Here is a 23,545-nt window from a genome sequence, read left to right as displayed (position 1 = left end):
GGCTAATCCATCTGTCAATCACACCCATTTGAAAACAGGGCAATTCACTAGTGAATAGACTCACATCTTTATAAAATATTCAAGTGAAGCGTGTATTCTGGATCCCATTTTGATGAGGAAATAATGGTTAGAAGTTAAAAGATAAATTTTGCAGAATATAGGCCCTTTCATCTGACTATTGTGTCACTATGACACCAAAACGCATTTCAAATAGGGCTGCTAGCTTAATCGCAATTGAATCGAAATATACATTTTAATGGAAGCAATTAGCAAATTGCAAAGGCTGCAACTTTTGAAGTACTATCATTTCCTCCTCCTTACTCTGTATAAAAACTGCTAACCCTGTAGTTTAGCTCTGAAATGGGATTCTTATATTAGTTTGTCAGCTCATATTTCAGTCTTTTTGTCAGTTCTTCAGGACACATTTAAAATGGGAATTTGGAAAAGAATCCTGTTATTAAAAATCTCAAATCTAATCTCAATCTTAATTCTTGTCAGGAAAATCACAATCAGATATTTTCCACTAATTGTGCAGCCCTAATATCTAATTTGCAAATAGCCCAAATGCCATCTTTTAAATAGTCCTGACAGCTATTCCATTTGCAAAATAATGATGTGGATTTACAGAGCAAGAGATAACATGGACACTTTCCAACTATCTGGCTACAGTTTTCAAAGTCAATCTGCATTTCATCACAGTGGGCTCTGGTGGCCGAAGTGGAGTCCTGTGTCATGAAAAATGCAGGATCTGTCCAGGCAAGTGGCACATAAATGGACAGAACTGCCTGGCTCTCATATCATAGCAGTAAAAGTCTGTCTTTCTAATTAAAATGGGAGAGCGTGACCGAAAACGCGTCAAATATTTCACAGTGGTTTGGCTTTTGTCATTTTGCCCATAAAGCTGCACTTCATTTCAGTCCCTTTGCACTTTCTGTCCTGTCTTCTTAGATGTATACTTTACTGGGTGTATTCCAAGGATTACAGTTGGTCTACATGGATTTGCTCTTTTCCAAATTGGCCTGATTGTTTTCACATTTGAGACTCTGTGCTATGCCCCAAACGGCCACAAATCTCTCCAAGAACAGATCCAACGCAGAAGAGACTACAAAAGCCTGTATAGACCAGTGCTCATGTTGGCAAAGGCCCATGATAGAACTATATGGAAGGCCCCGAAATTACACTTAAGCAGATGGCACACATGGGGTACAGATTTTCAGATGCAATTATTCACTGCCTTAAATCTCTGTGCAGAAATACTAAAAATAACTCTTTATTTTATTGCCGTAATAAATCTATGTGTAATAAATTGTGATAATGTGTAATAATTGATAACAACACATTGCAAGACTCTAGATTAGAGCTGAATGATTTGGGAAAAATATCAAATTTTAAAGGTGCACGGTGTAACCTTTCTGGTGGAGGGTTTGCCACCTGCTTGTCTCTGTGGAAGTGATATTGTTTTGTCTGGAATGTCCCAACATGGAATTAAATCGATCCATTTTCCATTTACTGATTAACATGGGTTTTTACTGACTTAAAAACTTGCATTCTTAATGTTTGTTAGTGGGCTCGCCTCTCCACCGATCTGACATGTGACTTAGACCTGTGTTCAGTTTGCAAAATGTACAGTTTGTGTCCATTGCCTTTCTAAGATGATAAGATGTAGAAGTTTGTAGCAGATTTCTCTTTGCTTATTGGTGATGAGATATTTGTGAGGTTATGTCCTGACATTTTTCCATGGAATATTGTCAACAGAGTCCGGCTGCTAATAGAGCACAAGTAGTTTGGGAGGTGCACTTGTGCCAATAGTCACTTTTTTCCTCTGCGACTCTTTATAAGGCAAGTTCAACTGAAGATGAAGCCAATTAAGTTCCTTTTGAAAAGTTTTTCAAAGTTTGGTGCAGCGTCTTCACTCACACCTGCTCAAGTCGCCATCTTCGGGTGCTGGCACTGGCCTGCCCCGCTTCCCCAGTTTAGGCTCCTCCTCTACTAATGACATCACTCTGTTGCAGCCAATGAAATAACATAGTCGTCATATCACTGAATACATCTCAGAATGTCTAATAAACAAAATGTGAACTAAAGAGTGTTAAATTAATACTAGTGAGTTTGGAAAAATATTGGAATAAATGTATACATTTTTTTACTAAAATAAATTGGTAGGGACTATTTTGTCTTCCCCATATATTGGTTGTGACATGTCCCCACCATCCCTATGCAAACCTACACCCTTGATATCTCCATGGAGAGAAGCAGGTGATGACCCTTTGCCAGAAAAGTTATGCAGTGTACCTTCAGTACTAAGAGTCTGAAACATGAACTGACAATGTTTTTCAGAACATGTTTGTACAGATTTAACAGCTATTTTTAATGCAGAATAAAATGGGATATTTTGTTGTTCGTGCAGAAAATTATGGTACTTAAAAAACCTTAGAGCATATCTTGTACTTTGTTTCAAACTGAGATGTTTTTCTCTCACTATGTTCCATTGTTTTGTTTGAGTTTTGTTCCAAATGCATCCTTCTCCAGAGTGCCAATGCAGGAGAGACATTTCTACAGATGGATTTTTAAAAGAATATGTCTTTGTCTCATTCACTGTGTAACTCTGTCGTTGAAGCCAAGGCTATAGTTCCAGGGAGCTGCAGACTTGACCAGTGATGGAGGAGGCACTCAATTCTGTTAAATAAAAGTACAGATACTGGAGCAAAAAAACAACCAACCAACCAACCAACCAAACAAAACTACAAAGTAAATGTATCACACGAAAAAATACACTTAAGTAAAAGTATTAAAGTGCCTGTTTAAAAATGTACTCAAAAGTAATTCACGCATATTATGAGGTCTTATAATGTATGCTATATGCTTTTAATCAAGACTTTTTGTCTTTGTTTTTTGATTTTGTTTGTATAGAAACAACTGAATCTGTGAACCTTGAACATTCTAAAAATAAACCCCACAGCCTTTACAGTAAGTATCACACAATAATAATAATAATAATAATAATCAATCATCATCATCATCATCATCATCATCATAACATACTTTTCAGTTATTTTTTTTGTCCTATTTAAAAATTTATCTGAGTAGAAAGTACAGATACCTGCTCTCAAATGTAGTGAATTAAATATTAACGACTTCTCGTTACGTTCCACCACTGGACTTGACTGTTCAGATTGTGATGTTGCCAGGCAAATTTATGCAGTTTTTTTTTTTTTTTTGCATCTCAAAACAGAACCAAACATTTGATTGATTGGTAGGCCTGTCATTTAAACAAAATTCTAAGTCTGATACATTGCTGAAGTAATTATAGATGATAAATGTTAAAATTGAAACCAAATCATAAAGCATAATTATCCCCCCAAAAAACGATTCATTCAGCTGCACAATATATGAAAAAGAAGAAGTACAAAAAATAAATGACAGAACGTTAAGTAGTTTGTTTGTAACTGTAATGAGTCATTTCAGTTCAACCCTCTACAGCTCCAATCTCATTGTAGAACAGAAAAATAACCAAAATGTTCCCACTTGTACAAAAAAAAGTACCCCCCCCCCCCCACAAAAAAAAAAATAAAAAAATAAAAAAAAAATTCATCTGTCATGCATTGAATGATAACTCAGTATAATTATTGTGACAGGCACAGTATTTTCTCTGTGACGGAGCTAATTTCTGTCACCTCATATTAACAGTTTAGTGCTTTGCTCACTGATTTTGCAGTGTTTTTCAGTTCCCTGTGACATTTTTTTCCCTTCATTTTTGTTCCTCGCAAGCAGCCAGATTTGTTCTAATACGGACTTCACCGATGACCGGCCTCGCATCTTCGCTAAGTATCTCAAAAGTGTGCATTTTGGATCCCAGGCAAATTTTGTGTTAGTATTTTTCACACCTCACTCACTTCATTGACAATTTTATTAATGAGATGAATATAAATCTGCAACACTTGCTCAATAAGTGATAATATCCATATTTTTTTTAACACAAAAAGAGGTTCAAACTGCTAATTAACTGTGAGGCTAAATATTATTGCTGATGCCAACTTCCTCGCTAAAAAGTTTCTAAACATGAACACTTTTTTCATTGTACTTTTCCATGCCTGGGTAGTCCAAACCACCAGAGACTTTGTAAATGGCAGATTAAAGAAGTTACAAACTGCACATGTCTACAAACTCCGAGCACTGCAGATCAATGGGGAATCCACCGGTGAGACTGACAGAACCAGAGATGTGAGCTCCTCCGTCTGATCAGCAGCTGCACTGATGCCGTCAGACTCGCAGACTTGGTTCTTAAATATCGGACATTTTGAGATAAAAATGACAAACTCAAACTAAACACTTAAAGATACAACGTGTAACTTTTTAGTTGGGGCTCTGTGGACATGTCAATCCTTTGCCTGCAATATTCCACAGTATGACATTAAACAGCTTACAGTCTTACATTTATTTAATCACAGGTGGTTTTATAGCTCAAAACTACTTTAAATATCAGACATTTTGAGATGAAACTGAACGCTTCAATCAAGCTATACTACCACTCATTGGTATTCCTGTAAGGCTTAATTTCTTTTAGCTCTTGCGAATCCCTCTAAATGTCCAATCAATTTGAAGCTACACTGCAGCTAACAGGGCCCTGCGAGACCATTTCCAAATGAGATAAATCAAACGGCGAGCTCGTAAATCACAGCAGCAGCTCAGACGCGTTTCTTCTGGTGCTCTGATAATCTCTGGATCCTTTCACCAACAAGCCACATGCCCTACAGCTCCAGGAGCCCTCAAGAGCCACTCACACATTCAGGTGACAGTCTTTCTTACAAATATAGTCTTCTTTTTTCTATATACAGTTGAAACAAGTTAATTGATTAATCACAACTAACTGATTATTGCAATATCCGTCAGCTAATTCAGTAATCGAATAAGCCTTGGACTTCAAACCGTGCTAGGTGCTGAGAGAAAAGGTTTTATGGTTGCAGCAGAGCAGGAATTAAATCAAATATACAAGGGATAACATACTTAGATCACCATGTTACCAGAAAAAAGCTCCATTTGCTCTCTGCTATAAGTCACTCCCCCTTCAGAGCGCCATCACAACACTTTCAGCATGCATTACTGTACTTTAACTATTGCACATAGCATCAGGTTATTAAGTAATAGTGTGTTGTTTTGTATAATGCTTTTGTGTGATGCTTTGGTTGGATCGTATTGCTAATTTTAAAGAGAGTTCGACTAGTGCATGGATGACAGCTAAAACCTCTCCAGGCATGTTTTTGATGAGAGAACAGTGTAATAGAAATAGAAAGCTTTAAAAAGTCAATTTTGCATAATACCCCCCCTCTTAAATGCCAAATCTGTAAATAAATTCCATAAGGATGTCCAGAAGTGTCAAGTCTCAAGCTTTATCTCTATCAAATTTAATAAAAATGTAATTCACGGGCCTTTCAGAATCTATACAACTAATGAATTGATTGAAAGAATAAGTAGACTAGTACACTGTTAAGGAAACTGCTAAAGGCAAAATGTAAAAAGGAATCAAACCAGAAACAACAGGAATATAGCGTCAGTGATTCTCTGTTATCCCTGAGGCGCTTTGAGGGAAGTGCCATGTCATTAAAGGCGAGCAGCTGACTCCATGTGGCAGAGCTAAACCTGCCTCCCACTTTGTTTTCACCAGCCGAACCCTTTACTAAATGAATCTGTGCTCAGGGAGACATTTCTTCTTTAACTGGCTCTGAAGAGGTGCCTCGCTGTGGCCACTTGTACTTTAGCTAATGAGGACATGGTCAGAAGGCGACAATGACAGCTCAGGGTTTGAAAACTTTTGTTAGAATTAGTGTTGTCACAATACTAAAAGGCATCACGAGGCTTCACAATTAGAGCAGCACGATTTTGGCAAAATATGTAATTGGGATTGTTCTGAGCGTTAAGATTATGAGTTGGTTTATGATAGATGTCACGATTCTGTTTAAAGTCCAACTTTCTTTTAAAGATGTCTAACTGAAATCTGAACTGCAACACTAAAACAAGAATCCTATACATTTCAACTACTACCACTACTATACTACTAATAAGAGGACATCTTTTTGTTTGTAGAAGTTTTGTTTCATTCACACAAGTTGAGTTGAGTTTGGAGAACCATGATTACTCAAACGTGAGAATGCAGAGTGCAGCATCTGCAGGGATGTGGTCGCTGTATTGGACCGTTGTGGTGAAGAGGGAGCTGAGCTGAAAGGCGAAGCTCTCGATTTACCAGCCAGTCTTCGTTCCTACTCTCACCTATGGTCATGAGCTCTGGGTAATGACCAAAAGGACGAGATTGTGGATACAAGCAGCCAAAATGAGTTTCCTTCGCAGGGTGGCTGGGCGCTCCCTTAGAGATAGGGTGAGGAGCTCAGTCACACTGGAGGAGCTCGGAGTAGTTGAGGTGGCTCGGGCATCTGTTCTAGATGCCTCCTGGGCGCCTCCCTCGGGAGGTGTTCCGAGCATGTCCCATTGGGAGGAAGCCCCGGGGAAGCCCCAGGAACTATGTTTCTCGGCTGGCCTGAGAGGAGCTGGTGGATGTATCTGGGGTGAAGGAAGTCTGGGAGTTCCTGCTCAGACTGCTGCCCTCATGATCCGGCCCCAGATAAGCGGAAGAAAATGGATGGATGGATGGAAAATGAAACAAAACACAGCTCCTGGTATATTTTCGAGGAGAATCATTGTACCACCATTTAGGAAAGATCAAATTTTGTCCTGTTTATGTGTTTTCTTTCAGTATTGACACTTGCTCAAATGAGTCAATACTAGTTTTAATTCTAATTTCAGTATCAGTTGTTATCTAGATTCCAATACTTTTGACAACCCTCATCAAAATCCTGCTCACAGGGGAGATTTCTAGCTGGGCCAAAGCTCTGTTTCCCCTCTTCTTTTAGTTCAGCTTCCAATGTGCACAAAGTCAGTCACCAGAGACCCCGGCAGTTGTCATAAAAGCAGGTAAGTCAACAGGCAAAAGCTTTTCAAGAGTCGTGGAAAAGTGCTATCGCAGGTACACAGCTGTCATTGTCGCATACGCTTTTGCAGTGTACTCGCTGAATAATTTGTACCCTGCTGTCTGGGGCTACATGCTCTGTATTCCTCATGCAACACTGCACTGGGGCTGAACCTCACGCTGATGTACACTTGTCTTTCACAGAGCATCCTTTCACTTGTGTAGTGCTGCTGACAACTCCAAGCTCACACAAGCAGCCTCTTTTTGAGCTAAATATACAAGTATTTACCCAAAGCTTTTGTGGATTCAGTTCTAGTAGTAGTTCTTTGTGGCCAAACCTCCTTGCTAAAGCTCGAGGTAGACAGATATATTTGTTGGCTGATATTTTGGGCTGATATTTGCACTTTTTAGAGTATCGGCTGTAAATCTCCAGCAGGGGCCAATATTTGGTTTGGCCCAACTAGATGCTTAAATATGCATGAAAAATATATGCACAAAACTTTAGTCTGAATAGGATGCTGCAAAAATGTCACAACACTACTCCCTACATAGTTAGTGGTAAAACAAAGCTGTGAGTTTGCATTGAATTTTAATAGGATAATTTGGGCCGTACATATTGGCCTAAAAATATCAGCAGAGGTCATTGGCCATCGGTTCCTCTGGGTGCTAAACAATTGTTATCAGCATTGGCCATGAACAAATGCATACATATGGGTGGATCTCTTTGTCAAAGCTTGATGTTGTCAGATCGCAGAAGTTAAGCATGGCTGGGCCTGGATAGTACTTGGATGGGAGACTGCTGGGAAGTCCAGGTGCCACAGTGGGGGCCAGTGGCAAAAAAGTGTGTCCTTAGTCTCTCTTCCGTCAGTCTACACCACGGCAGTTGTGGCTACAAAAGTATAATGCATGAAATTGTAAAGTGGCTTAGAGTGTCTGAAAAAGCATTACATGATTAATGCAGTATAGTGTCACCAATAAATATACTAAACACTGACATATCTTGGCCTGAAAATAGAAATGTAACAGTGCCAATAAATAACAATAAGAAAATGATCATTTCATTGTAGTAGTTAGTGTTGATTACTTTGATTTGTTCCAGTGTTGTTTTTGGAACCCCTGCCATTAAACAACTACAAAATGACAATATTCAAGAAGGGGCTGTATCTGATTTGTCTTTCCCCATTACAGATATATTGTGAAAGCAGCTCTTGGAGCCAAAATGAGTCACCGGCGTAGTGGCTGCATCTAATTAGGAGAAATAACTTGAGGCCACTGTAAACTGTTTAAAATTAACCAGGTCTAGGACAGTAAAAATAAGGTACAGAGCCTTTAAATACCTTTAAAAACTGGCGAGTAGTGTGCGCGCAACCAGGACCTACAAGACATATCACTTTTGCCAATAGTTTAACCTAATTTATTTGTGGTACCTTTGCAACCACGGTAAAAACAACCCCAAGCCCAATTTCGAAATGAGGAAAGGAGATCAAATTGAGTTAACAAGATAAATCCCATTCATTAAAAGCAGACAGCAGCTCTTCTATCACTCCACCAATAATTCGATTCCACCTATAAAGATCTGGTCTTATTGGAGGATTAGAGCCGAAAAGTCACAGTGAACCTAACTTTCCTGAGAGCCCTTCCCTGTTTAATTACCCATACAGTCAAACAGATGAAGTGCCGTAGATCATGCACACGGCAGCACCGGAAGAAAGTCTGGCACTAGCGAATTCTGTCTCTGCTCGTTACTAAAGATGTGTGTTCCACGTGGGTGATAAGTTTAAAAATATTTCTATATTTCTTTTAGGGATGCACCAATCCAGTTTTTTCACAGTCCCGATACTGATTCCAATACTCGATATCAACCAATACCAGTGCAGAGTCTGAAAACCATATTTCTTTCCTTTGATCTAAACTAAAATAAGAAAGAACAGATCCAAATAGGTTATGGAGCTGTTGATTATCACCACAAAGTCACCATAAGCCACCACAAAGCAGCTTTATATAAATAGTTCAAACATGAGACTTTCTGGGTGACTATGACCAGTAAATAGTCTTACATTGATTTATATGTTCAACCAGAATATTGGTTGAACCAACATTTGGAAGCGGATATTGGCACCAATATTCAATACCAGTATCGTATCAGTGTAACAAATACATAAAATGTAAAACTTTTTTAAAATTTTAACCTAGGGCTGTGTCATGCTTTTTAATTAAATTTGATCTTTCATGGTAAAAAGTACCAAAGTACCAAAAGTATCTTTTTCTTGAATGTATATAATACAAACTTTTAAACAGTGCCACTTAACACCAAAAAACTGACCAATATACCCTCCAAAGTCTCTGCTCCAAATGTTTTTACTGACATGATTGGCTGTAGACGTCTTGATTAAAAAGTCCAAAGCATTACTGACGCTTGGAGATTACCAAATCCATATTAAAATTTGATGAATTGCGCCACTGTACTTTGACCACAAATGGGCAGTGTGCTCTGTGTGAGTATTTCTGCATCCATCAGTTTCTCAATACGACCATGCTCCATCTGACAAACAGTCCAGCACTCTGAAATATGACCCTTTAAACTCAGTGGCACTATAAACCCAGAGCCAGGGCAGATTTGTGAATCCAATTACCTCCTGTCTGTAATGGATGTGCTCACAGACATGAGGTTAAGTCTGCTGTTGTCAGCATATGTCCTTATGACCCCAACCTCCATCAGGACCTCCATTCAGCATGCAGAAGACACACACACATGTTAAATACATGTGATTTAATTGAAGAAGGGACAACAACACTGCATGTTAAGTACTTTCAGTGAACCAAAATTGGTCATTCTTGAGCAAAGGTGGCTAGTTCTCATTTAGTCAAGTATATTTACTTGAGTTTACTTTATGAAACTGTGCTGCTCTGAGTAGTTTTCAGATGCCATCATTCTTTTTGAGAATTATGCTTTACAGTGTAACAGTACTCTTACTTAAAGTAAGAGTACTTTAAAAGTTTTAAAAGTTCTTCGCACTGTAAGTTTACAAATGGCAAAAGCTAGCTTAAAGTAGATATAATTCAATACATTTGTATTCCTTGCATCACTTCTTCACATGTGATCTTGTTTTTTCTGTTTCTATTTCAAAACTACATTAACTTGAGTGGTGTGTAGTAGTTTCCCCAAGTAATTACTCTCACAATTACTCTCAAAACAACCATTAGTAGTCCCTCTGCACTTTTTTTGCTACCTCTGCGATTATACAATGAAAACTACTTAACACATACTTCACGATCAACATGTTGCTTAGTGTAATTAGCAGGTAATTCTTCACATACGAACATGCAGGAAATCTGAACCTAAAATTTTTTTTAAAACTATACCACTAATAACAAAACAAACCCACACATGCATACATGGAGCCACTCTTATGCTACTGCAGCCTGGCTTTGCAAACATTTAACACATATCTTAACTTTTAGCATTGCCTTTACATGAACTCTTACAACATCAGAGAAAAACTCTATGAACTCCGCATCTAGAAAACAGGAAGTGTGTGTACCAGGCAAAGTTCTCATCATAAACTGTCCCCGTGCAACTTAAGACAAATGGATAAATAGTTCGACTTAAAATTTGTTCAAGGGCATCCAGCATCTAACAGTGAACTCATTTGGCTGGGCTGTGTGGCATCGTCCTACTGCTCTCACCTTTCATTGACACAGGCAGAAAGCGTGACTGAACTCTGGTGCTGAGCAGAGGCAGAAGCGTGTATTTGTCCAGTTTGACTGCAGCCTCAGAACAGTAAACATCAAGTACAGGGCTCCTTTAAGTCCAACACCAAACACCACCAGTACTCATCATGTTTAAGTCACTGTTTTCCCTTTGATCATGAAAGAGTGTGCTCTGTGGAGAAGATTTTAATGTGTTAGTGTGTGTTATTTGCAAGCAAGAAGTCTGCAAGTGGAAAATCACAAAATTATATGTTCCCAAAATATATAGAGCAACTAAAAAGTTGCATGACTGTATATTTTATAGAGAAAATAGCAGTTGTGATTATGAGGCATATAGCTGTTTTGATCATTTCTGTTGATTAGATCTGAATTGGTTATACTATAGTTACAAAATAAACCAGTCAAATAAAAGCAAAAAGATAAATAAATAAATACAAATAATTTAAATGCACAGTGAGTAACTTCTCCATGGAAATTAAAGATCGACCAACAGGAGATATGGGTTTTCTGACTGATATATACTGTATTATACATCCATTCATTTTCTTCAGCTTCTTTCACCCCAGACACTTCCTCCAGCTCCTCCGGGGAGAACCTGAGGAGTTCCCAGGCCAGCCGAGAGACATAGTCCCTCCAGCGTGTCCTAGGTCTTCTCCAGGGCCTCCTTCCGGTGGGACATGCCCAGAACACCTCCCGAGGGAGGCGCCCCAGAGGCATCTGGAACAGATGCCTGAACCACCTCAGCTGGCTCCTCTGGATGTGGAGGAGCAGCGGCTCTATTCTGAGCTCCTCCTATGTAAAAGCTCCTCACCCTATCCCTAAGGGACCACCCAGCCACCCTGCGGAAGAAACTCATTTCGGCCGCTTGTGTCAGCGATCTTGTCCTTTTGGTTATTACCCAAAACTCATGACCATAGGTGAGGGCAGGAACGTATACTGACCGGTAAATCGTGAGCTTTGCCTTTTGGTTCAGCTCCCACTTCACCACAACGGTCCGATACAGCGACCGCATCACTGCCAATGCTGCACTGATCTGCCTGTCAATCTCATGCTCCATCCTCCCCTCACTCATGAACAAGACCCTGAGATGCATGAGCTTCTCCACTTGAGGCAGGGACTCTCCATCCACCCAGAGAGGGCAAGCCACCTTTTCCATTCAAGAACCATGGCGTCGGATTTGGAGGAGCTAATCTTCATCCCAGCATATACTGTATTATATGTATGCGCAAGTGCTATAGTGCTCAAATAAAGTTTTCTTTACATAGCTGCCTGGCTGAAGATTACTACCATAAACACAACCAAAAAAAAAAAGAAAAGAAAAACAAGAACACACTTTTATTTTAGACAATTTTGTCTAAAAAGTGACTTATTGTGGCTTTAACTAAATACATACTGACACATAGACTCCTCCCAGCCTTAATGTGATGACTTGTCATGTAAACACAAGCCTGAACATAGATACCTTCCCTCCTGCTGATAACACAATATTTTAAAGCTGTGATAGCCTGTTAATAATGCATTCTCTATTCAGTGCTCATCTTGTTTCAGAGCCTTTCAGACCACTCCTATTTTACTCCTAAAGTAACAGCCTCCTCAGCACTCTCAGTCTCCATTACAGTGATGGCTGCTTTCCAGACGATCTCTATGGACACTCATGTTCAGAGGTTCAAACCGCACCGTCTCAGCTTTCTGCTCAGGATGAGACAGAGCTTGAAAAAAAAAAACACACACATTTGAGTTGAATGCATTAAAGGTGCATTATGTAACTTTTCTGGTGGATGGCCTGTCAAGAGATGGAGATATTATTGCTTTGTCTGATATGTTTCACAGTATGGTATTAAACCTTTCTATCGTCATGGAGACCAAACCAGATGAAGTTACAGGCCAGAGCTGTGGACATTGAGAGACAACTGCTCACAATCAGAATGTATGCTTTTTTTTAGGTATTTTTGAGCTATAAAGCCATCTGTATTTGAATAAATGTAACATAGATCTGTTTAATGTCATACTGTGGAACATTCCAGGCAGGACAATGACATAGAAACCAGCTGGTGATGGACCCCGAACTGCAAAGTTATACAGTGTACTTTTTTAAGAAAATTAGTTTTGCTTTCCAGATGTCAGTTCTCCTTCAGTGCTCTCAACCAGGAAGTCATTTGCTTGTTACCACAGTGAACTGCAGCTCAGCATTTGACACAACAGAAATGCTGTGTAAGCCTTTCAGCATATTAGTAATGAACTGTTCTAAAATGTATCAAAAAACAACATAATTAATGATTACAAAAATGGTAAAAGATTTATTGTAATCTTTCCACCAAGGACATTAAATGGTATTTCTGTGCAGTCTTTTCACATCTAATAGTGATACTGAAGGGGCTCACGTTGCGCTTTTTTTCTGATCTATGTTATAATGTTGTTTCCTCATCACAAACACCCCTGTAGTGTCATCCACACAAGTTTAACACAAACTCTGCATATTTAGGAGTTCTTCTTTCAAAAAGAAGACTTTATTTCCCTTGTGATGTCCTGCTGTGCTACAAGAAGTGCACCACTGTCTTTTTAAACTTTCTACTGAAAAAAAAAAAAGTTAAAAGGGGGCTGTCAACTTGAAAACGGCAACTTCATGATGTCACAAGGTCTAACAATGCATTTTGAGCTGTTGGAGATGTAGATAGACCAATACTATTGGGTTAGTCAAACATGTGTGAATGAAACAAAACACAACTCCAAGGATGTTTTTGACAACATTCTGGCATTATTAAAGCTCACAAGAGTTGGTTTTCTGACCATTCAACATCAACCAATGATTCCTTTTGGACTGCAAAAGTTAGTTATTGGGACACATACAAAAATAGTAAGCTGAGTTACATCTCATGCGTAGTCATAGTTCCAAAAAGTAGTGATACAAAGACAAAAGAAAAAGCCACATTTGTGAACTGAATCGCACATATCATTATAATTTATATCAGAATCTCCCCTTGACTCATTCTCTTTGACCCAATCTCATCTCTTGTCTCATCTATTGATATCTGTTTCTCATCCCACCCCTATTGCCTACCCCTACTGTGGCCATGGACACATTTATAGATCAGGAGGAACAGCAGTGGTGCCCTACATGCATGCGGTCATCCATCACACAATATTCTCATTTGCCTCTCTTGACTTTGCTGCTGTAGGAAATATGCTAAAAACAGCTCCACTTCTTAGGCTCTCCAGAGAACAGCTCAGTACAGAAGGTGCTCCTATAGTGCTTGGTACAGTGGGCCTGGTTCTTAATCCAGATTCTCCAGAAACTGCTCCTCCATTCAGCCCTGGACTCAAAGGGACTGTCAGTGAGGTTTATCGTAGTGGTGCAGGAGCCACAATCCTGTCACATACAGCTTAAACACTATAATAAGCCAATGCAGTTCAGTGGTCTTGTGTTATGTAGCTCCTAGCATGTTGGTGAAGGGTTCCTCTAGTTTATGTGTAACAGTTGTTAATTTCATTTTTAAGATTTGAGTTTAAGGACCTGATTTTGTAGCCAGGCCGGTGCCACCTAGTGCCTCCGCTCAATTTCTTTTCTCTCCAGTGACTAGGTCAGGAATCGAATACACTAGACGTTTGCGAGAACCCCGGAAATGCGAGTTCGAGCACCAATCAATCAGCGAAGAGCCATACTTTCTGTGTTGGCAACGATTCCCGAGATCGAGGATTTAACGCTTGAACAAAGAGAATGTTTAGTGAATTTTATCAAGGGGAAAGACTTTATTGCCCTTCTTCCTATGGGATTTGGGAAAAGCTTAGTATACCAGTTATCCCCGTTAGCGGTGCATTACAAAAGTCACGACCAAATAGCAGTGATTGGTTAAATGAAAAAAAGTAAACGCCTACTGTTAAGAGAATGAACTCTAACGCTGCAAGGTCAGACGGTTTCTACGAAGTGAAACCAGCTGATGAATCAGGCTACTGATTTTGAGCCATGAGTAAGGACCATGTTTTAGTTTTAACTGTTAGCTCCACCCACTTATTCCTTTGTGCCGTTCAGATATTGCACCATGACAGAGAAACAACTGTCTAGGATAATCTCATGTGGTTGTTGGCATCTGCTCAGCGTGTATATATACCTGTAGTAACAATGAAAATGTAAAGAGTTCCCTTGCTTGAAAGACTAGCTCTCCCTGCTCTGACTTTGAATAAAACAGATGGAAATTGTAATACTAGAGTAAAATTCTACTGTAATGTTACTTTTGAGGAATGCACCATAACAGAAAATCAAGTGTCAGGCAGTTGGTTTCCTATGATTCTTAGCGAACAATGTGCCTGATTGGATGAAAACAGTTGATACTGACAAAATGCTTTGTAAAATGCATAAACCATATATTACACTCTCAAATTATGTAACTGCTTTCACAATGCATAATGTAAAGAGCATTTATTGTACTGTATCCTTTGGGCTGCCAGTGTCTTTCAGCTTTTAAATAGCCAAGTGACAGGTAAACTACTGCTGCTGCCAACTCCAATGATCCTCAAGAGATTCCACCCAAACCCAATTTAGTTGTTAACGGATTTGTATTTCTTCATAAAACTGTCACGTTCTATTGCAGAATTTGGCCAATTTGATAGTTTCTGTTGCACTGAGGTGATTTCATGAAAAATGCCATACATCTTATATATATATATATATAATAAAAATATAGTTTACAGATAACTTTAAACCTTTTATCCTATTTCCTATAATGTATTACCAACAACAAGCATATTGCAAACATCATCAACAAATTGACTATCTGGTGGCACTGTCGCAGAGAGACGAGCAGTCATGTCTCACAGCAAGAAGTTTCAGGTTTAGAGACCCTTGTGACCTTTCCATGTGGAGTCTGCATGTTTCTTACTGTGTCTGGGTGAGTTTCCTCTGTGCAATTTGGTTTCTCCATCAACCCAAAATAGACATAACAGATAAAATCCTTCAACCTTAATTCCTCAGTCAGGCCCTACCATGTCTTGAATGAGAGACGGAGGTAGATTTGGTGATCCTGTATTACTCAAAATGGATTCTTCTGAGCTTAACACATGGTCATAATGTTGTGTCCTCATCAAAAACTCTGAGTTGTGTTTTGTTTCATTCACACATGTTTGAAGTAACCCTTAACTATAGTTCCAGGGCAGATCTGTGGAGATGCGACCCTGCTCAGTCAGAATGCCTGCTTTTCTAGGAATTTTTGAGCTATAAAGCCACCTGTAATTGAATAAATGTAAGGTAGAGCTGTTTAATGTCATACTGTGGAACATTCCAGGTAGAGCACTGACATATCCATAGAAACAAAAAGGTGACGGACCCCCAAAGAAAAAGTTACATGGTGCAACTTTAACCTTTATCGTCCCCTGTGCGTTAGATGCTTTTCTATCAGAAAAGTGCCACATCTTCAAATGCAGCGCAGCAATTATCTCTGAATCCTTTTACCTCCGAAGAACAGAGAGTCCACTTTTAATGAGCTACAAAGGGATGCCAGCATTTCCATACTTGGTCTACTTTGTTGTCATTAACACGCAAGGCTATTATTCCAACAACAGGGGAGCGTGACTACCTTCCTACTGGGGCTGAACAATTTGAGAAAAACACGTCCAGAAGAACTGACAAAAGACTGAAATATGAACTGAGAAACATGTTTGTAAAGATCTAAACTACAAGCCTAGCAGTTTTATGCAGAATAAGACAGGATATTTTATTGTTTGCGTAGGAAATTATGATACTTCAAGAAACTGCAGTGGTTTACAGTTTGCTAATTGGGTCCACTCAAATTGCGATTGATTTTATAATCCTACTTACAACTCATTACCAGCATTGAAATGTCAAGAACTTCACATAGCACAAGTCAAATAGAGTTAAAACATTTAGGCTCCTCCTTCAGCACATTGTGTACAAGCATTCGATCTTCTCTCCTCCATGACAGATCTAAGCCAAGTGCCTCTTCCCTGCATCATGGAGAGCAATATAAAGCAGCTCTGCCAATTTTATCCATGGGACCGGGGCAGTGGAGGTAACTGGCTGTCACACGCACTGATGGGGCTTCTCTTTCACACTGGTCTATTTTGTCAATTGAATTCCAAGAAGAGAATTGGAAAAAAAGAGGAAAAGGGAATATAAAACTGAGGATTAGGACAAAATTTGAGCATAAGGACATATAATAAGTTCTATTTTCACGGAATCAGCAAGTTTATCAAGACCCAAAACCACGATGCGTTTCCAGATAGGTAAAATGTTGAGCATGATGTGAAAATCCATTGTAAATTCAGACTTATTTCTAATTGTTAACCAAGCAATGTGGTCTATTTAATTCATCCCGTGTGTGCATGGACACTGCCCTCCTAATAGGGTCCACAACGTGACTCACTGTGGTCTATTATTCTGCCACAATACAACGGCATGCTGCGTGAATAATGCGTGAAAATGTCCCATCGCTGCAATTAAGCGTCAGCACTGGCACAAATGCATTCGGAAAACTTCATCTCTGAACAGATACGTGTGCGTCAATAAACACAGTGCGCTCTTCGACAATATACTGACGCATAAACATTCAAATATGTGGATATAGATAGAATCCGAAGTCAAATGAGTCAAGTGCGCGTAATGAGTCAAGGCTAACGCAAAAATTGTTGATAAAAACTGGAGAAAGAAGCAGGTAAATGCGTTTGGCTGTGCAACTGAAGTCTGAACTGGAGCAAAATTCAACTTGCGATAGACAGCACAACAAGAGCGAGATATGGAGCCATTACAACTGCAGCAAGGAGGGAGCCTATATAGGATGCATGGAGAGTCCTGTGTTATTATCGTAAGAAAAAAGACAAACTTTGAGTGTAACCTACCTGTGTACTGCAGGAGAAACATTGTCCAAAGCTGAAAGATGTGACTCCGGATGCTGCTTTGCTTGAAGACGAAACGAACGACGTAAATCCGTGAGAGGATGCGGTCTGTGCGCTCAGCCCGCTGCGCTCCGCTTGGCAGACTGGACTGCAATGAGAGCAGCGGATCTTTTAGCTGAGGATTGGAGCGTGCGCCCACCCTCCTGGCGGTAGCGTGCCCCTGCAGAGTCGAGCACTACTTTGACACCAGGGATGAGGCGAGGGGTGGACTGGAGTGGGTTTAGTGCCGCGCGTACGAGTGTTCCGTGAACGTGCCGCCGCTACTGGACACTATTTCTCTCTCCTGGCGATGCTGAATGCCAAAAAAAAGCGTTTTCATCTGAACTGTATGTAGCCTCTCAGGGGGTCCGTAAATAAATTCACCCCGCGGTCCTGGATCTACCCTCATCCATTGCCACGGCTGAAAGGTGCATGCATACTTAGGGCAAAAGATGGTCCATAATTCGTGTTTCCAAACTCAACTCCAGACAGCGCTGGTCGACTTCGTAAGTGTCATTCTGAAGTTCTGCCAATGGGAGGAGCCGTAGCCTATATGAATCCCAGAAAATCTCGTTTACATTAAAGGTGAAAAATGTAGGCTACCTTTGCTTGTCAGGTCCGCCACCAGCCTGTCTCCGTGGCGATGTTATGGCTTAGACTGGGAATTTCCACTGTACAGCATTAAACATATGCCAAATTACAGGTTAGATCTGTGGAGAGGTGATCTTTTGAAAATCAGTCCATAAGGAGTGCTGGTCTTCCTATTGAGAATACTATTTTAATGTGTATGTGTGTGTGTGTGTGTTTTTAAAGATAGCTAGAATAGATGTGAGCTGTGTTGTGGAACAAGATGGCCATCAGTGTGAAATGGCCCCACTTATGCCATTACCCAGACACGGGTCTTAAACTTCACTGCCCCGGAGATAAAATAAAAGCTAAAGCCAGATCCACTGTTGCAGCCAAACCTCCACAAAAAGCTGTTCTAAATTGCTGACATTTGTTTCCAGTTCTTCAGCTAATGGCTACCTTTGCCTTTTGTGAACTGATGTGCGATTTCAGTGATTTCTCCCGGCCCGATACCACTTAATACTATGGTATCACAATATTAATTTTGATATAAATACAGATGAGTTTTCTAATAAAATGCAGCACAACTTCTTTACTATAAAGGATTTTACTTTTATAGTGGAGGAACTTTAAAGGTGCAGTATGTAACTTTTTTGGTGCATGGTCCGCCACCTGCTTTTCTCCAGAGATATGCTATTACGTTACCTGGAATGTTCCACAGTTTATTCTAACTTATGGTGATAAAAGGCCAAATTACGATGAGATTGTTTAGCAATAAACATGTCGGTAATTGAATAAACACAAGATAGACATGTTTAAAGAGGAGGTATTACGCAAAATAGCATTTTTTTCTAGTTTTCTACCATGTTACAGCGTTATTCCCTCATCAAAAACATTCTTGAAGAGGTTTTAGATGTCACTCATGCATGTTTGAGTATTTTAGAGGTTTCTCCCAGTCTCTATTCCCTCACAGTTAGCTGTAAGATTCTGTCCAGATCTCAGCTCATAATCAGCCTACATCACCCATGTCCTACTTGACAATTATAAACAAAAACATGATACAAAACTGTATACAACAGCTTGCCAATGCATGCATGGTGCGATGTGCAGTAGTTTCATTAGCGAGAATAGCAGTCTGAAGGGGGTGTCTTGACACAGGGAGCAAAAGAAAAGGGGGTCAAAATGAAAGTGAAACTTGTAAAAGATGTTGCTACGTTCTTATCGGTGAATATAGCATTTTCAAAACAATTAAGGGTAGCATGATGATCTAAATATATTATGTGTTAGGAGTAAAATGTAAATATATGAGGAGATAAACAAAACTGTATTACGTACATGTAAAATGTATTTGAAAAAATATTAAAACTTGATTAAAGCAAACAGCAATTTTCTGTAAGATTTTAAGTAGCAATATTCTTCGGTATATGGATATATTGGTATCAATCTGCCCATCACTATTGTGAAACCACTTTAGAAAACCTGAACTTTAAACTTTCTTTTGCAATGGAGGAAAATGGACCCAGGTTACTATTAAGGAGAGGAGAGAAAAGGAGACAGACAGGAAGAAGGAGAGAGCCCCAGTATCATTGTGAGCTGTCTGAGCTGTTACTGCTCTGTGTGAGTGCAATGGGAAAGGACACACTCATCAGAGCTGCAGGAAAAGGACTCCTCTTCTCTTCCATTCACTTTCTCTCAGCAAGTTGATAGCAAGTGAGTAGTGACCGTCCATTGTTTGAGTTTGCACAGTGCACACAGAACAGAAATGAAGCAAAAAGAAAACATGCAGAAAATTGTAGAAAGTTTTCCAAATTCAAACCTGGCAAACTTGAACTCCTGGAAAGTAACTGTGAGAAATAAGCACAACAAAGTAAAGTTAAAGCGACAGAACTCAAATAGCAACCTCCTGGAGCGTGATGTTGATCTGTAGTCTTTGTACATCTTGGAGGAGCAGCATAATCCAGAGTTTGAGATCTTCTGCTGGAGGTCTGTTTGGAACACAGACAGATTGTTGGTTTTGTCCATGTGAAGTGATAGAGCAATGCTGTAGTATTGAAATTCAAATGATTCAGTATGCTGGAAGGGCCTTTTGCAAGCAGAATTGTGACAGAGTAAATGATCACAATTTTATGTAGCACTTTCCCACCTTCAAGGCACTCAAAGCACTTCAAATCAAAGAACCACTCACCCATTCACATGCACATTCATACACCGGTGTACGCAGATTCTTGGGACGAGGGAAGTTAACAGCAGCAGGTATCTGTGGGAGATGGAATTGCACCGCCAACCTGTGGGTCAGTGGACAAAACACCTTACCAACTGAGCTACTGTCGCTCAAGAGTAGCAATACAACCTCACAACAAGAATGTTGAGGGTTTGCTTCATAAGTGGGGCGTCTGTGTGCACTTTGCATGCTCTCTCTGTGTCTGGGTGGGTTCCTCAAAGTACTCCCAACTCATGGACATTCAAAGTAGGCTAATCTGCAGCTAGATATTCATGAATATCTTAATTTAAGATCTGGAGGTAAATCTTTTGCTGCAGACAGGTTGCCCTGAGGCACTGTTTGAAAAAAGACCAAGCTGTTAACCTAAACTGAATGATCATAAAGCTAAATGAAACTCCAAAAAGAAATAAAAAATGCATTCTGTAACACATTCCATCCCATTCTAAAGAGCCCAGGGGCAGCAGTGATGACCACAGTAATTGGTTTTCTCCAGCTCTGATCATCTACATTAGTCATGCCAAGCCCAGTCTCTCAGGACACTCAAAAGGGCACCACACATGCAGAAAGATTTGATATCAGATTGCATCACACAGAACTTTAATCTTCCGTTTTGTATTTTTGGAAAATCAGTTCTGTATGTAGCATCAAAAATAGTTCTGAGGAATGAAAGGGAAAGTTTCCCAGTGACTTTGGAGAACAGTGTGAAATTCTGATGCAGCACACTCAGAAATATGAGCCTGTCTCACAGAAGCCAAAGCTGCAGAGGGAGCATTAAAGTCCTGTGATTCCACACTGTGAGGATTATTAAAATGAAGAAAAGTAAAGGCCGAAAAAGTCACAGCTCCTCTGAAAGAACAGTGTGCGATACAGCAGGAGTCATGCTTTTGGTATACAGCGATCATGCTATTATCTATCACACTAATGGTGGGTAACCAGTAGGCTGTGGATGCATAATGCAATGTCACAATGTTTTTTTTTCAATAAAATGAGTTAGGGGCAGATACTGGAACTTAGGAACCTTTTGAGAATCCATTCATTTTATGGTTAATTTTGATTCACCAGAATAAGAAATCTTACACACTGTCTTAAAAAAAAAAAAAAAAAAAAAAAAAATATATATATATATATATATATATATATATATATATATATATATATATATATATATATATATATATATACACTATCTGCGATTTATAATGTAGTTTCCTCATCACAAACATACCTGGAGTTGTGTTTTGTTTGATTCACACATGTTTAACACACAAACCCTGTATATTTAGGCTCTGCTCTCAAACAGAAAACACACTGTTCCACCTTGTAATGTCATGTAGTAATACAGGAAGTGCTCCATTGTGTTTTTAAACTCTAAGCTTTCACTAGAACTGTTTGGAAAATATCAGCCAGTTTCAACTGCCAGTCTCTACTGAACAAACGGTAAAAGGCGGTTGTTAACTTGAACTATCGCCTCATGACATCACAAAGTGGAAGAAAGCATTTTGAGCTTTGGAGGTGTGGACGGAGTAATAATAATGGGTTACTCAAACATGTTTGAATGAAACAAAATGCAACTCTGAGTATGTTTTTGATGAGGTAACAAAACATGACTTAAAGCTCACAAGAGTTAAATTTGTGTAATATAGGACCTTTAAACTTACAAAACCTTCATGAGGCAAAACAATGTGCCACATCTTCTTAACATTAGCGTTGACTGACCCAAAAATTCCCAAAACTTGTCAAGTGCAGTATGTTTGTGTCCAGCGTTAAATTCCCGCACGTGTCACTGCAGGACTTATATCAGCGCTTAAGTTCTACACTTCACCCTTTGTACTTCTGCTTGACATGTAAACAAAACGCCCGTACATGATGATCACTGTGCTGTGGTTTTGTTCACAAGTGTGAGTGCAGCCCACAGAACTCAACCCACACAGGCACCTTCACCCTTCACTTAACACACTTTGAATTACACATATAGCACTTTGAGAGCACACAACACTTTAAAACATCATTTGCACAGGACCTTGCATATAATTGATTTTTAAAAATTGATTTATTGTCTTTTATTTTACCACTTTTTGATCCTGAGGCAGAGTAGCACTTTAATTGGCAGCTGCTTGTCCCTGGAGGCAAAGAAGAATTTTTTAACCCTTCCAGACCTAAGGGCAATTTTAGTACATTTTGCTATTAAAAACTTTTACCTCCTAATGATTTTTTTTTTTTCAGTGCAACCTGTTTCACAATCTGCATGCTGTAATAAAAGCTATAGGACCAGACATACAGTACAAATGAAAACAAAAAAAAAAAGAAAAAAAAGCACACTCCTTCATACAAAACACACAGCAAACATGTATAAACAAAGTTTTGGACAAAAGAAAATGCTTAATTTAGGATCTTAGCTACAAAAATGCAAAATATCAAGTAAATATGTTCGGAAAGCTGCAACTGTCAGCTTTTCAAGGGGAAAAAAACTTAAGTTTCTATATTTTATGGTTGGAATGTTCTGCACAGTTATATAAAACAAATTCTCAGCTATTGTATACAATACTGTGGGGCTGTGATGATGTGTGTTACAGTATTTTATCACGTTTAAATGTTTTTGCTTGTACTTACGTCCTGTTCTTGTGTCCTCTCCGTAAATGAGTTCCCTTTTTAAGATTCCAGCCTGGACAAAGAAGTTTTATCCAATCAGTCAGACCAGTTAAAATGCACCTCACTGCATCACTCTGTGTTCTGCTGTTGGAGAAGAAACTGCCCCTAACCTCCATATTGTACGTGACACTTTTGGGCGTATGCACTTTGCTTTGAATTATTGAATTACAAGAAAAGTTATAAAAAATGTGGACCTGCCTTCATCTGTGCTTTTAACCTTGATCACTGAATTCCCAATCTGTCAGTCTAACCTACATCACACTGCACTATTGTGCTTGGAGAAGGAGCTTCAGGATGTCTAGTCTAAATGATTAAAGGGCCCATATTAAGCCACTTTCTGATCTAAGCTATAATGTTTCCTCATCATAACCATACCTGAATGAAACAAAACACAACTCCAAGTTTGTTGTTGATGAAGTAACAACATTCTAACTTGACTTAAAGCTCACAAGAATCCATTTTGTGTAATATAAGACCTTTAATTCTCAACTCTTTCATCATGCTTTTTTGTTTTTTGACACTAATGAGGCTTAGGTTAGGCCTGTAAATTACTTCAA

General features: G+C 39.3%; 1 protein-coding gene across 2 annotated transcripts in view; it reads right to left on the bottom strand.

The window, feature by feature from the left end:
• LOC110158841 (ecto-NOX disulfide-thiol exchanger 2-like) overlaps nucleotides 1-17,706 on the bottom strand; it is a 75,530-nt gene extending 57,824 nt beyond the window's left edge. For both annotated transcript variants that reach the window (XM_055159432.1, XM_055159433.1), the window contains exon 1: nucleotides 17,516-17,706. In XM_055159432.1, coding sequence (XP_055015407.1) covers nucleotides 17,516-17,537 — 22 coding nt within the window. In that variant the 5' untranslated portion in view covers nucleotides 17,538-17,706. The remainder of the gene's footprint in view (nucleotides 1-17,515) is intronic.
• Nucleotides 17,707-23,545: the final 5,839 nt, after the last annotated feature.

This window comes from Boleophthalmus pectinirostris, unplaced genomic scaffold, assembly GCF_026225935.1.
Source record: "Boleophthalmus pectinirostris isolate CB_2022bp ecotype Guang Dong unplaced genomic scaffold, ASM2622593v1 HiC_scaffold_23, whole genome shotgun sequence".
NCBI lineage: Eukaryota > Metazoa > Chordata > Actinopteri > Gobiiformes > Gobiidae > Boleophthalmus > Boleophthalmus pectinirostris.
The sequence above is the reverse complement of the archived record's forward strand: the minus strand, read 5'-3'. Positions and strand labels throughout refer to the sequence as shown.